The sequence below is a fragment of the Giraffa tippelskirchi genome, chromosome 14 (assembly GCF_054371585.1).
Source record: "Giraffa tippelskirchi isolate mGirTip1 chromosome 14, T2T-mGirTip1v1.2.pri, whole genome shotgun sequence".
In the NCBI taxonomy this organism is placed as follows: Eukaryota; Metazoa; Chordata; class Mammalia; order Artiodactyla; family Giraffidae; genus Giraffa; species Giraffa tippelskirchi.
Window position 1 is genome coordinate 33,316,320 of NC_137288.1, and position 22,738 is coordinate 33,339,057.

Consider the following 22,738-nt stretch of genomic DNA (forward strand, 5'->3'; position numbering starts at 1 on the left):
CTATTCTAGAAAAAATGCCAGAAAAGACATCTATTAGTAAGGAAGAAAAGTGAGCACATGGAGTTAAGGCAGGAAGGAAAAGGCTAACACTATTGTTTTGTGCAAATGGTAGTGGGGTGTTTGATCGAGACTGCACTTATCTATAAAGCTGCTAACTCCTGAGCCTTGAAGAGAAAAGATAAACATCAGCTGACAGTCTTTAGGGTGCACAACAAGAAGACCTGGATGAGAACTCTTCTGGATGGTTCCACTGATGCTTTGTCCCTGATGTCAGGAAGTATCTTGCCAGTAATGGACTGACTTTTAAAGTTCTTTGGATGTTGGACAATGCCTCTGGACACCAGAACCCTACAAGTTCAATGGCGAAGTCAATGAAGTAGTCTATTTGCCACCAAACACAGGTGAACATCTCTAATTCAGTCTCTAGATCAGGAGGTCATAAGGACCTTTAGGGCTCATCCCACACAGTACTCTATGAAAAGGCTTGTCAAGACTATGGAAGTGAACCCTGATAGAAGACTATGAAAGTCTAGAAGGATCACCCCATTGAAGATGCCATCATTGTTACAGAAAAAGTCCTGAAAGTCATCAGGCCTGCAACAGTAAATTCCTGCTGGAGATAACGGTTCAGATGTTGTGCATGATTTCACAGGATTTATAACAGAGCCAATCAAGAAAATCATGAAAGAGATTGTGGATATCAGGGGGGGAAAAGGTGGGGATGAAGGGTTTTAAGACAAAGATCTTGGAAAAATTCAAGAGATAACAGACACCACACCAGAGGAATTAACAGAAGACAATTTGATGAAGATGAGTTGTGTCAGAACCAGAGGATGAGTAAGAAGATATAGAAGAAACAGTGCCAGAAAACAGACTGCATTAGACAATCTGGCAGAAGGGTTCAAATTGTTAAGACTGCTTTTAACTTATTTTACGACATGGACCATTCTATTATTCAGGCACTGAAACGAATGCAAATAGTAGAAGAATTAGTACTGTATAGGAACATTTTTAGAGAAATGAAAAAGCAAAAAAGTCAGACAGAAATTAGGATATAATTCCTTAAAGTTATACTGAGTCTGCCTGCTTCTCCTGCCTCCCCTTCCACCTCCTCCATCTTTTCCACCTCCACCACCTGAGACAGCAGGACCAACCCCTCCACCTCCTCCTCCTCAGCCTAGTCAACAGGAAGACGACAATGGTGAACACCTTTATGATGATCCACTTTCACTTAACAAATAGTAAATAATCATCAGTGTTAATAAACAAAGTAATCTGGAGTGTGTGTGGGTATGCTCATGTGAAAATCAAATAATTGTTCAGTGAGCACTGTGTGAGACCTTTTTGGGTCAACATCGTAATCCCCTAAGTTTCCATCTTACAGAATATCATGTGAAAGACTTGTGTTGGCTAGCCTTTCCTCACACAGGCATAAGGTGAGTGATATTTAATATAAAATTAATAATGTGTCAGTCTTCTCACTATCTTATAACTTTGCTTTCATAGAATTATATTACTGTCTCTCATAGTTCGAGAAACTGTGTATCAGTCTATTATCATAGGTAAATTTTTTTAAAGTAACAATGTTTTCAATATTGTATTATGAAGAGGACTGTAATACTGTATGCTGTAAGAATTTTATTTGACAATGATTCATTCATTGGTGTATAGACTGAGCTATCACGAAGCAATCATTAACAATTAACAATTACCCTACCATAAACAATCACACTGTTGCTTCTTCATTAAAAATGGATGAGTTGTTAAACCTGATCAATTTCTTTTTCACATCATCTTTTAATTTTGATGTCCAGCGTGAAGAGTCAGACACGACTGAGCGACTTCACTTTCACTTTCATGCACTGGAGGAGGAAATGGCAAACCCCTCCAGTATTCTTGCCTGGAGAATCCCAGGGATGAGGGAGCCTGGTGGGCTGCAGTCTATGGGGTCACACAGAGTTGGACACGACTGACGCGATTTAGCAGCAGCAGCAGCAGCTAGTGTTTATATATATGTAACAAAATCACTGCTGATGGTGATTGCAGCCATGAAATTAAAAGGCGCTTACTCCTTGGAAGGAAGGTTATGGCCAACCTAGATAGCATATTGAAAAGCAGAGACATTACTTTGCCAACAAAAGTACGTCTAATCAAGGCTATGGTTTTTCCAGTGGTCATGTATGGATGTGAGAGTTGGACGGTGAAGAAAGCTGAGCACCGAAGAATCGATGCTTTTGAACTGTGGTGTTGGAGAAGACTCTTGAGAGTCCCTTGGACTGCAAGGAGATCCAATCAATCCATCCTAAAAGAGATCAATCCTCGGTTTTCATTGGAAGGTCTGATGTTGAAGCGGAAACTCCAATACTTTGGCCACCTCATGCGAAGGGTTGACTCATTGGAAAAGACCCTAATGCTGGGTAGGATTGGGGGCGGAAGGAGAAGGGGATGACAGAAGGTGAGATGGTTGGATGGCATAACCGACTCAATGGACATGGGTTTGGGTGGACTCCAGGAGTTGGTGATGGACAGAGAGGCCTGGCGTGCTGCAGTTCATGGGGTTGCAAAGAGTCGGACACGACTGAGTGACTGAACTGAACATCTACAGTGTTTTGTATTATATAAGATAATGCTGATATAGGAACTGAATGAAAGCCAATTCTTCTTGTAAAGAGACGTAAACTTACAGTATTGATATTACAGTACTATAAATGTACTTTCTCTTCTCAAGATTTCATCAATAGTATTTTCTTTTCTCTAGCTTCCTTTGCTGTAAGAATATGGTATGTAACAAATATAACATACAAAATATGTGCTATTCAGCTGTTTATGCCATCAGTTAAGGGTCAACAGTGGACTATTATTAGCAGTTAAGTTTTTTGGGGAGTCAAAATTTATATGCAGATTTTCAACCTTGGGGTTTAGCACAGTTTGAACCAAACAAACTTGGGACCAGAATGTAGAGAGAGTAGTATGTGGCCAGGCTGGAGCAGCCCTGCCCTGGTTTAAACTCTGCTCCAGACTAACAAGGAAAAATCAGCTGATTTGGAGTCTCTGCCTTTAAGTTCTGATATGACTCGTATAAAATCTTTTAAAAATCTAATTTTCACATTGTTCAAGGGTCAACTGTGCTTAAATATCAGAGAAATCAAGTATCTAGAAAACAGAAAATAAAGATATAAATTTCCATAAAACAAAGTAGAATCTTAACTAGAGAACTATGTCCTAAGAACTTAACTAATTTCCAGATACTCAAATACCACTACGGCATACCATTTGCTTAATTTCTCCTGTGGCAGGCAGCTTCTCACATGGCCCCAGCGATCACAGCCTGCCTCCTGCAACTGGTGCCCTTGTGTGTGAACATCACCCCTGCACATAGGCAGGGCCTGTGACTTGCTTCTATTACAGCAAAGGTGATAAAATGTCTCCCCTACAACTAGGTTATATAAACAGGAACTTCTGTCTTGCTAGTAGATGCTAGTGCCTTCTTGGCTTACCTGTTTTGATGAAACCAACAGCCACATTGGAGAGGTCTACATGACAAGGAACTGAGGTTGGCCTCCAGCCAAGAGTCAGGTAGGAACTGAGTCCTGCAGTTCAACAGCCCACAAGGAACTGATTCTTTGCAACTACATGTGAGCATGGGAAGTAGATCCTCCTCCAGGCTGCCAACACCTTTACTGTAGCCTACAGGGGACGTTGAAGCAAAGGAACCAGCCAAGACTTGACTGGAATTCTGACCCACAGAAACTGTGTGATAATAAGTGTGTTTTAAGCTGCTGTCTTTTGAAGTAATTTGTTACAGAGAATAGATGACTAATATGGTGAAGAAGGCTGAGCACCGCAGAATTGATGCTTTTGAACTGTGGTGTTGGAGAAAACTCTTGAGAGTCCCTTGGACTGCAGGGAGATCCTATCAATCCATCCTGAAGGAGATCAATCCTGGGTATTCATTGGAAGAACTGATGTTGAAGCTGAAACTCCAATACTTTGGCCACCTCATGTGAAGAGTTGACTCACTGGAAAAGACCCTAATGCTGGGTAGGATTGAGGGCAGGAGGAGAATGGGATGACAGAGGATGAGATGGTTGGATGGCATCACTGACTCGATGGACATGGGTTTGGGTAGACTCCGGGAGTTGGTGATGGACAGAGAGGCCTGGCATGCTGCAATTCATGGGGTCGCAAAGAGTCGGACACGACTGAGTGACTGAACTGAACTGACTGAATTGAACTGAACATCACCTTTAAAGTAGGTATATCTGATAGTCTGGTTACATTAATTAAATGACTTATTAAATATGTAAAACTAAAGTGCATAAAATACAGATGTTATATGGTTAGCTCTGCTCACTTGTGGTATTCCAATCGATAATTCGGAGAACGTAGTTTGTTTAGAATATAAAACAAATCTTGGTAGCAAATAACTTTAGAGTAACTTAAACTGTGTACTTTACTTTCATTGTATGTTTTAAATTAACAGACTTTTAAAGAGCAGTTTTAGACTTAAAAATTAAGCAGATAATTCTCATTTATTCCCTCACTTCTCATGGTTTCCCTGATTTTTTAACATCTTCCATTAGCTCAATAAATTTGCTACAATTTTTAAAAATTTATTTATTTACTTGGCTGTACCAGATCTTAGTTGTGGCATGTGGGATCTAATTCCCTGACCAGGGATTGAACCTGGGTCCCCTGCATTGGGAGCAAGGAGTTTTAGTCACTGGACCACCAGGGAAGTCCCATGAATTTGTTATAATTTATTAGCCAATATTGATGAATTATTATTACCTAAAGTCCATAAAATCAACAGTGTTCATTAGGGTTCACTCTTTGTGTCTCTGTGTTACACAGCACTATGGATTTTGACAAATGTTCCGGTTACAACCACCACGCCCGCCTTCCGTCTCCCTGAATGCAGGCAACTACGGATCATTTTACTGTCTGCATGGTTTTGCCTTTTCACTATACTTAGGGTTCTGATCTCTCACAGTGATAGAGCTTACTCTTTACAGACCAGATAATATATAATGAGTCGGGGACAGTAAGTGTGAATAAGTATTCATGCTTCTCATGTTCCCCATTAGAGTTTTGAATTCTCATCTTCTTTATTAGAGTTATCCTCATTTACATTCAGCTAATCTTTTTGCATTTTGATGAAGCATTACTTTCTTTGGTCAGTCTCTCTCACATTCTTTATATTATCTGTTTTCCTACAATAAATACAAGTTTAAATCATCAAATTTTAAGTTTACTTTCTGGGTAAAGACATTACAATAGCAGACAAGCTGAAATTCTATGTACTGGGCTTAGAATGTATCTGATTGATGGTGGTGGGAGACACAGGAATTGGCTTTCTAATTGTTTGCTTAGCTCAATCCCCATAGTGACAAAAAAATTCAATATGCATAGTCATCTTAGGATTCAAAATTCACACAGCACAGTATGCTACATGCAGACCACACAGCCTTGCCTGCGCCCACGACCTTTGCCTTCATGATTCATACCACAGGACCACATTTTAAATAAGTCTATGTCAAAATAAATCCTACAAATACTTTTAATATTAATTTCCCTTAAACCAAGAATCTTTGCAATATAATTGATATAATACCAGATTTATTAGGTTCACCCATCTGTCAAGGGTAGTATTTCTTATTCTGTTTCCTTGGCTATCAAAAGTATATATTTTATTGACTAGCATTGTTTATTGACTTAAGGGTACAGCTGTTAAAGTGATCTGGCAATCAATCCTACAAGCACAGTGAATTTACCAGCAAGATAACCAGACATTTCAAAATGGTCTTAATATTATGGTCCCAAAAAGCAAAGCTTTGGGCACTATATTAGGATCTCTTGATTTTTGTAGTTACTTGAATACTAGAACATTCACTGGTTTTTGTTTTTTTTCTTATTAAGGATTTCATGTACCATAAAAGTAATATTTTATTCTTCTTAATTAAAGGCAGTACTTCTGGTTACTACTAATTACATAAGACTAATTGAAATCCTGTGATCAATATTGAAGTTCAGGTGCTCATTGTAATATGCATAAAAAACACTGCATCAGAAAAACAAAATCTGACACTGAGAAAAATCAATATATGAAGTTAGGTTTCAAAAAAAGTGTCTTCAATGTTCAAATAATGTTGAAGTTAATTTCTGCGCATGGTGTGAAGGGTTTAAATTCACCTTTTCTGAACATGTCCAATTGTCCTATTGATGCTTGTTGAAAAGATTATTTTATACCCATTGGATTGTGTTGGCACCTTTGTTGAAAATCAACTGACCATAATTGCTTGAGTTTATTTCTGAATCCACAATTCTGTACCATTGATCTAAATGTCCATCATTATGGCAGTACTACATTCTTGGATACTGAAGTTTTCTATTTCTGTATAAAAAATTACCACAAACAGCAATTTATAATAAAGCAAATTTACTACCTCACAGTTCTACAGGTCAGCAGTTCAGGCAAGTTTGACTAGGTTCTTTGCTTAATTTCTCACAAGACTGAAATCAAGGTGTCAGCTAGGCTATCCTCTAACTGGAAATATCTGGTGAAGAACCTGATTCCAAGCCCAGGTTGTTGACAGAATACAGTTCCTTGTGGTGGCAAGTTTTAAGTCACTATTTTCTTGCTATTGGTCAGAGACAATTCTCAGCTTCTAACCCTTTCAATCTTCAAAGCCAGCAACGGTATGCTGAATATCATTCTTATGCTTCAAACCTCTCTGACTTTCTCTTTTGCTCCTGGCTGGGGGAAACCCTCCTTTTTCTTATGTAATTAGGTTAAGTGCACCTAGATGATCTCCTTTTAACTATAACACCCCCAAAAGACGTTCTTTTCATTATAGGGGACTGGAATGCAAAAGTAGGAAGTCAGGAAACACCTGGAGTAACAGGCAAATTTGGCCTTGGAGTACAGAATGAAGCAGGGCAAAGGCTAGTAGAGTTCTGCCAAGAGAATGCACTGTCATAGCAAACACCCTCTTCCAACAACACAAGAGAAGACTCTACACATGGACATCACCAGATGGTCAACACCGAAATCAGACTGATTATATTCTTTGCAGCCAAAGATAGAGAAGCTCTATACAGTCAGCAAAAACAAGACCAGCAGCTGACTGCGGCTCAGATCATGAACTCCTTATTGCCAAATTCAGACTTAAATTGAAGAAAGTGGGGAAACCACTAGACCATTCAGGTATGACCTAAATCAAATCTCTTATGACTTATACAGTGGAAGTGAGAAATAGATTTAAGGGATTAGATCTGATAGACAGAGTGCCTCATGAACTATGGACGGAGGTTCGTGACATTGTACAGGAGACAGGGATCGAGACCATCCCCAAGAAAAAGAAATGCAAAAAAGCAAAATGGCTGTCTGAGGAGGCCTTACAAATAGCTGTGAAAAGAAGCAAAGCGAAAAGCAAAGGAGAAAAGGAAAGATATACCCATTTGAATGCAGAGTTCCAAAGAATAGCAAGGAGAGATAAGAAAGCCTTCAGTGATCAATGCAAAGATATAGAGGAAAACAATAGAATGGGAAAGACTAGAGATCTCTTCAAGAAAATCAGAGATACCAAAGGAACATTTCATGCAAAGATGGGCTCAATAAAGGACAGAAATGGTAGGGACCTAACAGAAGCAGAAGATATTAAGAAGAGGTGGCAAGAATACACAGAAGAACTGTACAAAAAAGATCTTCACGACCCAGATAATGACGATGGTGTGATCACTCACATTCACCTAGAGACAGACATCCTGGAATGTGAAGTCAAGTGGGCCTTAGGAAGCATCAATACGAACAAAGCTAGTGGAGGTGATGGAATTGCAGTTGAGTTATTTCAAATCCTAAAGATGACGCTGTGAAAATGCTGCACTCAATATGTCAGCAAATTTGGAAAACTCAGCAGTGTCCACAGGACTGGAAAAGGTCAGTTTTCATTCCAATCCCAAAGAAAGGCAATGCCAAAGAATGCTCAAACTACCACACAATTGCACTCATCCCACACGCTAGTAAAATAATGCTCAAAATTCTCCAACCCAGGCTTCAGCAATACGTGAACTGTGAACTTCTAGATGTTCAAGCTGGATTTAGAAAAGGCAGAGGAACCAGAGATCTGTTGGAACCAGATGCCAACATCTGCTGGATCATTGAAAAAGCAAGAGAGTTTCAGAAAAACATCTATTTCTGCTTTATTGACTATGCCAAAGCCTTTGACTGTGTGGATCACAATAAACTGTGGAAAATTCTGAAAGAGATGGGAATACCAGACCACCTGACCTGCCTCTTGAGAAACCTGTATGCAGGTCAGGAAACAACAGTTAGAACTAGATATGGAACAACAGACTGGTTCCAAATAGGAAAAAGAGTATGTCAAGGCTGTATATTGTTACCCTGCTTATTTAACTTACATGCAGAGTACATCATGAGAAATGCTGGGCTGGAGGAAGCACAAGCTGGAATCAAGATTGCCGGGAGAAATATCAATAACCTCAGATATGCAGATGACACCACCCTTATGGCAGAAAGTGAAGAAGAACTAAAAGCCTCTTGATGAAAGTGAAAGAGGAGAGTGAAAAAGTTGGCTGAAAGCTCAACATTCAGAAAACTAAGATCATGGCATCCGGTCCCATCACTTCATGGGAAATTGATGGGGAAACAGTGGAAATAGTATCAGACTTTATTTTTTTGGGCTCCAAAATCACTGCAGATGGTGACTGCAGCCATGAAATTAAAAGACACTTACTCCTCGGAAGGAAAATTATGACCAACCTAGACAGCATATTAAAAAGCAGAGACATTTCTTTGTCAACAATGGTCCGTCTAGTCAAGGCTATGGTTTTTCCAGTAGTCATGTATGGATGTGAGAGTTGGACTATAAAGAAAGCTGAGTGCCGAAGAATTGATGCTTTTGAACTGTGGAGTTGGAGAAGACTATTGAGAGTCCCTTGGACTGTAAGGAGTTCCAACCAGTCCGTCCTAAAGGAAATCAGTCCTGGGTGTTCATTGGAAGGACTGATGTTGAAGCTGAAACTCCAATATTTTGGCCACCTGATGCAAAGAGTTGACTCATTTGAGAAGGCCCTAATGCTGGGAAAGACTGAGGGCAGGAGGAGAAGGGGATGACAGCGTATGAGTTGGTTCGATGGCATCACCAACTCAATGGACATGGGTTTGGGTAGATTCTGGCAGCTGGTGATGTATAGGGAGGCCTGGCGTGCTGCGGTTCATGGGGTCACAACGAGTCAGACACAACTGAGCAACTGAACTGAACTGAGTAACATAACAGAACATTGGAGTGAAACCGTTTCATCAGGGGTCAAAAGACATGCAAATCAAGCTAAAATTCTATCTACATACTGTACCTTTAGAGTAAACATTAAAGTTAGAAAGAGTGATCTTATACTTTGTTGTTCTTTCACAAGTTATTTCTGTCTATTAGTGTCCCTTTGCATTTCTATAAAAATTTTAGGATCATCTTATCAATTTCTTTGAAGAAGAAATCTGCTGGAGTTTGCAACAAACCTATAAACAAATTTGGGGAAAATTACCATCTTAATAGAATTGAGTCTGCAATCCATGAACATGGAATAGTATCTTAGACCTTTAATTTCTCTTAGCAATGCTTTATTATTTTCAGTGTTTTATTGCACTGCTTTTCTTAAATACATACATTTTTGAATTGTTCATTGATAATAAATAGAAATAGACTTGCATACTGATCTTGTATCCTGCAAACCAGCTGAACTCATTTATTCTATCAGTTTGTGTGGGGTGTGTGTGTGTGTGTGTGTGTATTAAGATTTTCTACATATAAGATTATGTTGTCAACAGATAAAAATGGTCTGATTCCAGTAATACAGAGAAAATTCCCTCCAGCGGAGGTTCCTTCCGTCTTCTTCCCTTTGTGCAAGTACACACAGATACACACACACAGTCTTATATCTTATAAGCTCAACAATACAGTTTTATAATTGTTGTTTTATTCAGGTGACTTTTAAGTTGTCTATTTAAGAAAAGAAAGATATATAATTACTTTTACCAGTGTTGTATTTCTTTATGTGAATTTGAGTTACTGTCTATGTCATTTTCTTTCATCTGAACAGACTTCTATTAGTATTTATTGTAAGGCAGGTAAGCCAGCAACAAATTCTCTATCTTTATTTATTTAGGAATGTCTTATTGTCACTTTCATTGTTGAAGGAAAGTTTTGCTTGACTGCCAGCTTTTTTTCCCCTTCAGCTCTTTGCATATGCCATCCCACTGCCTCTTTCCTCTACTGTTTCTGATAAGAAGTTAGCTGTTAATAACATCTTTTTTCTATCTACAAATCTTTTATTCCATGAAGAATTCTGTAGTACACTTGAGTCAAACATGTAACGGGTATTCAAAGAGCATGACATTTTTGATTTGGCTTCTTGGTCAGTTAGAAGTGTGTCGACACTTCGGGACTGCCAAGAAAATCTGGGCTTATATAACAAACTCAAAGATATCTTAGTATAGACAGAAATAAAATAAATATTACATATTAAAATACCTAAGTAAATCAGACAGAAGGTACTAGAAGAAGAAGAAGAATGGTAAGGAGCTTTATTACCACATGCCTATATGTGGTAGTTACACAAAAAATTTTAACCAAAAGAATATATGAAAATAATCACAGTATAGGAAGCTGTCTCAAGACAATGTGGTGCAAAGTGCTACAAAAATCTTTTAACAAACTATAGAGACGGCAGTAATAGAAACACAGAAACAATTAAACATGCACTCAGCAGTGATTTATCTTTATTATGGTTCAGATTCTGTCCAGTCCATGACCCAGATCTAAATAAAGAAACACAGAACAAGTAATCATGGGAAAAATGGAAAAATGTTTATAAAAGTCCTTTGACCAGATCAGAATGACAGAGATTCATTAATATCCACTGCCCATGGCTAAAAAGTAATGGAGAGTTTATCCATGTGGTAGAAAAGGGAGAAATCTCAAGATGATTCCAAATCTACCTTTTAATATCCACTTGGCAAAAAAATGAAGAGTTTAGAAAAACAGTAAGTCAATCTTGCATAGGGACATTTTCAAACTACAGTGGGAAAAGCTACTCAACATGCAGCCTAGGTTTTAATATAAAGAGTTCTGTGGAAATACTATACCATTCCTGAAATGATACAGCTTATCAAATAAGATTAAAATAGGGGACTTCCCTGGTGGTCCAGTGCCTAAGACTCCATGCTCCTGATGCAAGGGGCTTGGGTTGGAACCTTGGTAAGAGAACTAGATCCCACATGCCACAACTAAAGGTCTCACCTGCTGCAACTAAGACCCAGCACAGTCAAATAAATAAAAATAAATATCTTTATAAAAAGATTAAAATAGAAGTTATAAGCATCATAGTTTAAGGTGACATTAAGTTTAGATTCACAGAAAAAGAAATTAACAATCACCTGTGATAAGAAGAGCTATATTCTAAAATGTACACTGATCAAAACTACAGTTACTGGATCCTCCCATGTCCAAGCACCAAGGTTATATTTGTTAAGTACTGTTTCTTAAGGATCAGGAAATGGAGTAACAGACACACATCAGTGAGGTGTCTCAGTCTAAATTAAGTGAAACATCTTTCTAGATTCCACAGTGAAGAATTTGTAAGGCTGAACAAATTATAAGATGAATGGAGAATGTAAATTCATCTTTGAGGCAAAGCAAGAAAGAGGACTGGGGAAAAGCAAGGAAAAAATTTACTTTGTAAATGGAGCAACTTCTTTTCAACCAAATGGCAGAAGTAAAAAGAAAACCATAAGCTAGGGCATTCTTCATAAGAACTGCAGATTTAATAAAACTATACACAAAACCTATAATAAGCAACTTGAACCACATGGCAACCAACACAAAGAAGAAACTGAAAAAGTCTCTTAAAGTCAAATGAATGTCTCATGAAAAATGAATTGCTGCATCTCCATGACAAAATCTAAAGATGACTTTAAAAAAACCTTACTTTGAGAACAAATAAAATTTTACATCTACCTAACATTGTGGCTACTCACAGAAAAATCAAACAGTGTTTCCCACCATCTCTAGTAGGTTTGTGCTCTGGTGTTCAAAAAACTGGATTTCAGATTAAGATCCAAAAGAGGGTTAGTTGTAGAAACAAGGACATTTAAAGCAAATTTTCTATATATATATATTTTAGCTATCTCGAGTTTTTCTTGTCTTTCTCTCAAGAAAATACAGAGTCAGGTTATTTGGGTTCATATCTTGACTTCCCAGGGCTTCCCAGGTGGCTCAGCATTAAAGATTCTGCCTGCCAAGCAGGAAACATGAATTCAATCCCTGGGTTCAGAAGATCCCCTGGAGAAGGAAATGGCAGCTCTCTCCAGTCTTCTTGCCTGGGAAATCCCACAGACAGGGGAGCCTGGTGGGCTACAGCTCATGGGGTTGCAAAGAGTCAGACATGATTTAGCGACTAAACAGCAGTTGCTTGATTTCCCAACTTGCTACCTAGATGACTTGGACAAATCTCTTGCTCTGCCTTGGGCTCCTCCTCTATAAAATAACTTCATTGGACTACTGAGGGACTAAATGTTTTAATGTACATTAAGAGCTAAGAACAGTACCAGTACATAGTATATACCATATTAAATTTTGTTAAATAACATTAAATATTTATTAAGCCAAAATATATTCGTTTCTGAGTGTACAAAAACCAACAGGATGCTTGTTTTCAAAAAAGCTTGGTGAAAGAGATGGATGAATGAACAGTGATTATGAAAGAATAAGAATGGTGCTATGATAGAGATGAGCAGTCTATTTGTGAGCACATAAAGAGGACATCTAACTTCAGCACATCCTTACTCAGAGTGCTCACAATGAATGATGCCCTTACTGACCACAAGTAGACTTGTCCACCAAATTCACCCAGGTTCCAAGATGCTGAGTGAGAAAATGCTTACCTTGGTTTAGCTAAAAGAAGCCTGTCACAAAGAACAAATCAGGTAATGTAGGTGACAACTGCCACATGGTGTTCAAAAGGAAATTTATTTTCTCCCTCCAGGTTCAAATAGTAGAGCCTACAAGTGGTATGACCAATAGGCACGTCCTGAAAACATGGTTTAAAATTTTTCTCTATGATAAAGTTGAAATGAAAATTCAAAAGTATCTCCTTTTGAGAATATACTTGCTCCATACTATTGACCAACAATTTATAATATTTGTGGTTTTTTTTAGTTTTGCTCCTCAAGTTTAAGGTTAAATAAGAGAGGCAGTGTTAACTATGATTGGCTGCTAGGGAAACATCCAAGAATCACTAGTTTAAACATAAAACCCTATTCCTTGAGGAAGTTTACTCCCTCCTGCCTCATTTTCAGTTCACTTCAGTTCAGTTCAGTCACTCAGTAGTATCTGACTATTTGGGACCCCATGGACTGCAGCACACCAGGTTTCCCTGTCCATCACCAACTCCAGGAGCTTGCTCAAACTCATGTCCATTGAGTCCAGGATGCCATCTAACCATCTCATCCTCTGTCGTCCCCTTCTCCTCCTGCCTTCAATCTTGCCCAGCATCAGGGTCTTTTCCAATGAGTCAGTTCTTCACATCAGGTGGCCAAAGTATTGGAGCTTCAGCTTCAGCATCAGTCTTTCCAATGAATATTCAGGACTGATTTCCTTTGGGATTGACTGGTTTGATCTCCTTGCAATCCAAGGGACTCTCAAGAGTCTTCTCCAACACCACAAATCAAAAGCATCAGTTCTTCAACACTTAGCTTTCTTTATGGTCTAACTCTCACATCCATACACGACTACTGGAAAAACCATAGTTTTGACTAGATGGACATTTGTCAGTAAAGTAATGTCTCTGTTTTTTAACATGCTGTCTAGGTTGGTCATAGGTTTTCTTCCAAGGAGCAAGAGTCTTTTAATTTCATGGCTGTAGTCACCATCTGCAGTGATTTTGGAGCCCAAGCAAATAAAGTCTATCACTGTTTCCATTGTTTCCTCATCTATTTGCCTTGAGGTGATGGGACTAGATGCCATGATCTTAGTGTTTTGAATGTTGAGTTTTAAGCCAGCTTTTTCACGCTCCTCTTTTTAGAAGTAGATAGAAAAGGGCTGGGCCTCCTTAATCTAGATGTCTTTAGAGTCCCCTAATGACTATTTCTTGACTCTCAGTCTCTATCATTGTATGTGTGTGTTAGTCACTTAGTCGTGTCCGACTCTTTGTGACCCCACGGACTATAGCCCACCAGGCTCCTCTGTCCATGGGATTCTCCAGGCAAGAATACTGGAGTGGGTTGCCATTTCCTTCTCCAGTCTCTATCCTTAACTACTGGCAATGGAAAAGTCCCTCTGCCTTTCCTCCAACACCCTGGTCAATGTTTCTGTGCCCTGTAACACCTATGCCATGGAGAGGGAGGGAATGGAAATGCAAAAGCAGAGCTCAGAAATCTGAACTTCATGCTATAGTTTTCTCTAACCCACTCATGACAGCAATAGACAAGGGCCACCTTAAAACATGTCTGCCTTTTTGCAAAGTGGCAAAACAAATCCAGACAAACAACATTAGCTGCTACCTTCTCTGCCTCATTTTATAGCCTAAGTTTTCAGAAAACAGAACCAAAGAAAATTTTCAAAAGTTAGAATACAAATAAACCACTCATACTTTGGTTGTTTCTTATAAATATTGTAGACTTCAAAAAAGGGGGGGGATATATTAAAAGTCTAAGATTTACCACATTCCAGAAAAATTATTATTCTTTCTTTTTACTTGCTTCCTAGGTGGCGCTAGTGGTAAAGAACCTGCCTGCCAATGCAGGGGAAGTATGAGATGCAGGTTCAATCCCTGGGTTGGGAACATATCCTGGAGAAGAAAATGGCAACCCAGTCCAGTATTCTTGCCTAGAGAATCCCATGGACAGAGGAGCCTGGTGGGCTACAGTCCATAGGGGTCGCAAAAAGTCGGACACAACTGAAGCGACTCAGCATGCAGGCAAGCATGTTGAAACTTGAGGTTCAAAACTGGAGTTTTCTTGACCAAAACTGTTAACCCATCTGAGACAGGTGTCTTTAGGTTGAATAAAACTTAGAAGGGTTACAGAAAACCACTCAGGTCTTGTTACTACTCAAAGGGAAAGGATAATCCTTGCAATCAATATAGAACCTGAACCTGTACAATTTAACAGGAAAGACAGGATAATCCTTCTGAAAGTTGTCCATCCATGCATAAGTGGAAAATGAACATGGATAATGAAGAATTAGTAATAAAGTAGCTGTGCTCAACCTACTGAACTATAACCAGGATGGAATCTACTCTGATAATGGGTACATTATCAATGTCTTAATACTAACACGAGTGACTTTGACCCTACTATGCATATAGCTTTTTTCCTACAGTGTTTTAATACAAAAGGTATCCTCTCATCCATTTGAAGATTTAAATTCATTTGGATGTGAAAAAGACATCCGGTGTCACTTGCTAGAGAGAAAAAAGCAGATCTTCAGAGCTTGTTTCACATCAGAGCTGACAGGGTTCTGAAGTTTCATTTAACTATGCAATATATACTATTTGATGGTATGTATACAAACATTAATATGCAAACACTCAAATATACTTACGTGATTAATAAGTATATACAAATACTAAATCACATTAACTATTCCAGTTTCTCTAATTAAAGCTTTTACAAGTCACCAAGACACTTTTATTATTCTAAAACTCTGAACATGAATTAGAAGAGGCTTATGAGTAAAAAAGAGCCCACCTGATCGTCACTAACACTGGGTTTTCTTTATCACTCTTGCTGTGCTTCCATACAACCAGGAGCTTCCCTCCTGATGCAGAGCCTGGTCAAGGAATCATTCCTGACCTCCGGGCCCCAGAACAGGAGAGGAAAAGGAAACAGGGAAGTAGATGAAACCAACTCGATCACAGACTGTAATCGTACGTCTAAAGACAATGCATACAGTGAGACAATCAAAGTAAAAGGCCAAATGACTCTTCTGACACCTGGTTGATCCATTAAAGAACAAGGTAAGAAGTAAGACACTCACCTGTTGTTCCTGCATTTTAGCAGCACCAAGTTCTGAGACAGACACAGTGAGCTTCTCCTGCTGTTCCGACAGATACTTCTGATAGAGACTTAGAAGTTCTTGGCATTCTTTATATTGTAACTGAAGAGGTGAGATTGTGAATTAAGGGAAAAAACTAATAAATGGATTTAAACTGCATCCAGCAGGGTAGTATTTCAGATTTCAACAAAGAAAATAGAAGCAGAAATGCAACCATACTTGGTGAGAGTGCAGGTAAGTGTAGTCGTCAGATGAACACAGCACATATATCCCCCTCAAAATCATGAAACAATAATGTTTCAGAGAGTAACAATGTTCATCCCATTTAAATATTTCTTTCTCAAATCTTTAAATTTGAATAAGTAAGAACAAATGCAAATATATGCAGAAAAAAGTTGGACCCCCACCTCACACCATAAATAAATCTAACTGAAAATGGATCACTGACCTAAACGTAATAGCTAAAACTATAAGTTTCATAAAAGCAAAATCTTTGTGACCTTGGATTAGGCAATGTCACTTAAAAGCCCAGCAACAAAGAATAAATAAATAAACTGGAGTTCAAATTTTAAAACTTTGTGCTTCAAAGGACACTGTTAGGAAATTGAAGAGACAACATGTAGAATCATAGAAAATATTTGCAAATCATCATGGGGTCCGCAAAGAGTCAGACACGACTGAGCGACTGAACTGAACTGAACAAATGGTAAAGGTCTGGTATCCATAAATATGAAGATGTTATGTGTATGTGCATGCTAAGTTGCTTCAGTCATGTCCGAGTCTTTGTGACCCACAAACTCTAGCCTGCCAGGCTCCTCTGTCCATGGGATTCTCCAAGCCTAGAATACTGGAGTGGGTTGCCATGCCTTCCTCCAGGGGATCTTCCCGACCCAGGGATGGAACCTGCATCTCTTATTTCTCTTGCATTGGCAGGCGGTTCTTTACCACTAGTGCCACCTGGGAAGCCCATGAAGGTGTTACATAACTCAACAATAAAAAACTATCACCTAATTAAAAATGGGCAAAGGACTTTGACATTTCCCGAAAGAAAATATACAAATGTCTAAGCAGTGTAAGCAAAGATGCTTCACATTATTAGCTATTTACCACTAGGAAATGCAAATCAAAACCATACTGAGATACCACTTTGCATTTACTAGGATGGCTATCATCAAAAAGACTGACAATAACAAGTGCTGGCAAGAATATGATGAAATCAGAACCCTCCTACATAGCTGCTGCTGCTAAGTCACCTCAGTCGTGTCCGACTCTGTGCAACCCCATGGACTGCAGCCTACCAGGCTCCTCCATCCATGGGATTTTCCAGGCAAGAGTACTGGAGTTGGGTGCCATTGCCTACACAGCTGAGGGGAATGTAAAAAGCTACTGCTTTGGAAAATAATTTAGCAATGTCTCAAAAAATTAGACACAGTGTTTCTGTAAGACCCAGCAATTCCACTCCAATTCTCCAAGAGAACTGAAAATATAGGTTCACATCAAAAACTTGTATATGCATATTCAAAGTGGCATTATTCATAACAGTGAAAAAGTGAAAACAACTCAAATGTCTATCAAGTGATAAATGGATAAACAAAATGTGGTATACCTATAAAATGAAATATTTTTCAATTATAAAAGAAACAAAGTATACTACATGCTACTGTATGAATGAACCCTGAATACATTATATGCTAAAGAAGTATTAAGACACAAAAGGCTACATATTCTATGTATGCTACTGTTGTTGTTTAAAATACACCTTTCAATGAGCCAGGGAAAAGAAAACAATTCCAAGTATGTGTGTGTATTTGTGTGTGCTAAGTCACTCAGTCATGTTGACGTGACCCCATGGACTGAAGCCTGCCAGACTCCTCTGTCTTTAGAATTTTCCAGGCAAGAATACTGGAATGGGTTGCCATTTCCTACTCCAGGGGATCTTCCAGATCCAGGGATCAAACACATGTCTCTTGCATCCCCTGCATTGGCAGGCAGATTCTTTACCAATTTTAAGTATACCAGATCATAAATAAGAGTTGTATTTATCCATGTTCATTTCCTGCCCCCTTCTCCAGTTTTCTGAAATACTCATTACATGAGTTAAAGGGCAGGGAGATAAATGTCCATAATAGGCAACCCCACATAGGCAGAAAGTATATTAGTGGTTACCAAAAGATGGAGGAGGAAAACAGGAAGCAATTGCTGATGGGTGTGAGTTTTGTGGGGGAGGTAATGAACATGATTTGGAATTAGATGATTGTCTTTGTACACCTTTGGGAATATACTCAAACCACCGAACTGTATACTGCAAACAGGTGATTTTTATTGTATGTGAATTATATCTCAATAAAGCTGTTAACAAAAAATTCAGAGTAGAAGTGATGAAACTGTTTTGGTCAAAGCAATCACTGACTAACTTACATAGAAAGTTCTAACTATGCTAAACATAAGATTATAATTAGATTTGGCTCTCTGGTTTTGCATGTCAGTTAAGTCAATATTTCATTAATAAAAACAACATCGGGAAATGTTCTTCCCATTTAGCTCCCTACGTGTTTTACAGTCTAGCATGTAGAACACGGCAACCTAACTTGGGGTCACCCTCTCCCACAGCTTCTCAAACTTGCAAAATACTCAAGAAGAAGATGCTCAAACTGCATAGATCAGGTGTCTGGGAGACAGGTAATTCTATTCAAGGGTGAGTTCTCTGTTCCTTACTTCTCATTGTGGTAATTTCTTCCCCAGGCCCATTTTTCTCTCAGATCATTTCTGAGTCTCCCCTCAACACCTAATTATGAATGCTATTGGTATAAAATTACTGTCCAATGAGATTAGTCTGAATAAATACCTTCATAACCCGCCATCATGATTAAGGGTGGGAACAGTATTTCTTAAATGTCAAAAATGGTGACTGGCTTCAGTATTCTTCTTAACATTTTCATAACCTAATCATTGCTCCTGGGCAGATTCCTATTCTAATAACTTTTGCCAATCCTGACTGCATAAATAACCAATTGCTTCATTATTCTCATTATTAACCTTTAAGAAAAAAGGAGCCAGAAAAAAGAAAAAAAAAAAAGGAGCCAGAGATGAGTTGTAGCACAGGAGCTGGTTCATAATGAAAGGCTGGTCACTAAGTTAAAGAATATATTAAATAGAAGAGAATGTTTAACACTCAGCATCTTAAAAAATAACAACGACACAATGAACAGTTGTCTAAATAAGCTAATATCCTTTCAAAGTCAATCTACATCAAACCAGGTTGGTTTTACATTCCCACGCTTTTTCTCAGCAATCTCAAAAAGACAGGAATGATTTGTGGCAGTCCCAAGAGTCTCTGCCAGCTATATGATGTATATAAAAAGAATTTTTTATTCTAGCTGTTACCATAGGCAATAATGTTTATAGTAGATGAACATATTAGCCTGGACACAGAATATGAATTTTATTCGTGAAAAAGTTAGCACAATTATACAGCCTAAGAGTTAAATGTCAGCATTTGAAGGCAAATTATAGGCAAATTCATTTAAATATATGCTATGTGAAAGAATATAAAACAGGCAGTCCTAACTTTATCAATTTTTTATATCTGTGTTGATTCACCAGATTCTGAAATGCACCCCCCCAACTTTCCTGCAAAATCCAAAATGTATGTACATGCAAAACAGTCATTTTCCTTCCTCCCTAGCACAATGAGATTTCAATCCTCCATCTGTAGAGAGAGATTTATGTGAGGAAAATGTGGGTAAAATGCCTTCTTAACTGATGGCGGGGGGGGATGGGAGATACTGAGAAAGAAGATATATTTAACTCAATCCTGGCCAACAGACGGGGCAGAATGCAACAGACGGATGAAATTCAACCGAAGGGAAGGTGTGCACCAACCACGAGGTGAACCCAGCACTGCAGGTCTGCACAACTGTGATGCAAGGACTGTGAGAAACAGCAGTCCTCACGGTCTCATTAAAGAAAGAGAGCTTCCCAACGGAAAAATAAGTTAATCAAAACCCAAACATTAAATTGATTTGCTGAAACAGCTGCTGGAAGTGGTGATTTTGCAAAGCTTAAACGCTTTAACCCCAAAACGCATTATATAGAAAAATACTAAAACTAGAGATTGAGGCAGAATGAATAGGGAAATGAAAGATTTAAAAACTCTGAGAGAAAAATCAAGGGTGGAAGGAGAAGCACCAGAAGACAGCATATGCTACTAGCATGTTGCCTAAGCAACTGTCTTAAACTGGAAGAATTCTTCTGGTGCAGCAGAGACCACTCCCATTACCCCATCCCACCCTTGCCTCAGATGTCTAGGACACCTGAATCTGGTGATTTACTATGTAATTCCTGATCTAATACAAAATGAAATGAAGAAAGGTCTCCAGGAGAGGACAAAAGAGAAAGAAAAAAAATATATATATATATATATATTTAAACAACTCCTTTTTAGGGAACCAAGACTCCTTAGAAAAAAGGTTGATTTCAATGGCTTGGACAGGGAAAGTACCAAGTGATCTTTAAAGTCTTATTCTAATGCAAGGAAGTGTTTAAAACAAATAGATGAGGGCATATCAAGAGAAATAGCAGCAGATCTAAAGGGGACTCTCAGTCCCTCTCAGCTGGGGCTTTTTGGCCAAATTTGAGATAAATTGAGCATCAAAAAGAATGACTCATTAATAGAAAATTAAGTAAACAAAAATCCACCAGTCTATTGTGATACTTCACAAAAGAAGAAAAGAGTGAAAGGGGAAAAAATTAAAGTCCTTCTTTACAGAAAAATGCTAATTATATAGAAGGAATGGTCAAATTCTAAAAATCACCATTTTGTAATCCCCAATGTAATAACTAATTCAGGTGAGGCTCATTAGTTGATACCAAAATCAGTAGGTAAAAGGTTAATAAATAAGAAATTCATATGGTGTTAAGATTAATTATTTACAGCAAAGAAGAAAATGATCTTTAAATGGTAAAATTTGGTAGTCATCACCTAAACAAAGTAAATTAATTTAGGATTACTAGTAGTGAAAAAAGCAGAAATTATGTACTTCCTAGTGTCTGAACCAGGCAACATCACCTAAGAAATATTTTTGCCAAGTATGCTTTACTTGAATCCAACCAAATCTGAAATCTAACTCCCATTTAACAGGAATTGAAAGAAACAAAGGAATAGGTTACACCACACGCAAACAATCAGACAAATCCACAATGTGGGAGATTTTGCAAAGCACTTGAATTGAACTCTTCAAAAAGTCAAGTCATGTGGAAGAAAGAGGGTAGGACTACTCTAGATTAAGAGATCAAAGACACAACCAAATACAGCCTACCAATCAGACTGAATTTTGGCTCAGGAAGAGAAATAGCTATAAAAGACATTCTTGGGACAACTAGGAGAATTGGAATATAGATTCAGGAAAAGTTATTATAGAATTACTGCCTATTTTCTTAGGTGGTATATAAGATGGTTTATAAAGAGAAATATTATTCTTATTCTTATGAGTGTGAAATATTTAGGGTGGCATATAACAGCTGCCACTTCAGGGAAGAAAAAGCACAAAATAAATTTTATATCTGTAAGTAAATTTATTTATGTGAATTTAGAATAGAAATAAAACATAAATATGTACATAGATTTGTGTGCATGTATATATATACACATATAAATATATATGTGAGGAGGCAAAGCAAAAAGAGCAAAATGTCAACAAGTGTGGAATCTAGGGAGCAGGTATAGGGTGGTTCATTGCACGAGTTTGTTCACCTTTCTATATATTTGAAATAGGTTGGTAGGTACCCAATATGCTACTGGAGAAGAGTGGAGAAATAACTCCAGAACAATAAAGAGATGGAGTCAAAACGAAAACAACACCCAGCTGTGGATATGACTGGTGATGTAAAGTCCGATGCTGCAAAGAACAATATTGCATAGGAACCTGGAATGTTAGGTCCATGAATCAAGCAAGGTAAACCGGAAGTGGTCAAATAGGAGATGGCAAGAGTGAACATCATCATTTTAGGAATCAGCAAACTAAAATGGACCGGCATGGGTGAATTTAATTCAGATGACCATTCTCTCTACTAATGTGGGCAAGAATCCCTTAGAAGAAATGCAGATGACAACACCCTTATGGCAGAAAGTGAAAAGGAACTAAAGAGCCACTCGATGAAAGTGAAAGAGGAGTGAAAAAGCTGGCTTAAAACTTAAAACATTCAAAAAAACTAAGATTATGGCATCTGATCACTTCACTTCATTGCAAATAAAAGGGGGAAAACTGGAAGCATAGCAGATTGCTCCATAGCTTTAAAGCTATGACAAACCTAGACAGCGTATTAAAAGGCAGAAACATTACTTTGCCGACAGAGTTCCAGTCAAAGCTATGGTTTTTCTGGTAGTCATGTATTGAGAGTTGGACCATTAAGAAGGCTGAGTGCCAAAGAATTGATGCTTTTGAACTGTGGTGTTGGAGAAGACTCTTAGCAGTCTCTTGGACTGCAAGGAGATCAAACCACTCAATCCTAAAGGAAATCAGTCCTGAATATTCATTGGGAGGACTGATGCTGAAGCTCCAATACTTTGGCCACCTGATGTGAAGAACCGACTCACTGGAAAAGACCCTGATGCTGTGAAATATTGAGGGCAGGAGGAGAATTGGACAACAAAGGATGTGATGGTTGGA

General features: G+C 38.3%; 1 protein-coding gene across 11 annotated transcripts in view; it reads right to left on the minus strand.

Moving 5' to 3' along the window:
• KIAA1328 (KIAA1328 ortholog) overlaps positions 1 to 22,738 on the minus strand; it is a 395,477-nt gene that overhangs the window by 222,389 nt on the left and 150,350 nt on the right. For 7 of the 11 annotated variants that reach the window (XM_081562372.1, XM_081562370.1, XM_081562366.1 and 4 more), the window contains one exon: positions 16,053 to 16,180. In XM_081562372.1, the coding sequence (XP_081418498.1) occupies positions 16,053 to 16,180 (128 nt within the window). The remainder of the gene's footprint in view (positions 1 to 16,052; positions 16,181 to 22,738) is intronic. The other 4 variants (XM_081562376.1, XM_081562373.1, XM_081562375.1 and 1 more) reach the window with 2 other exon arrangements.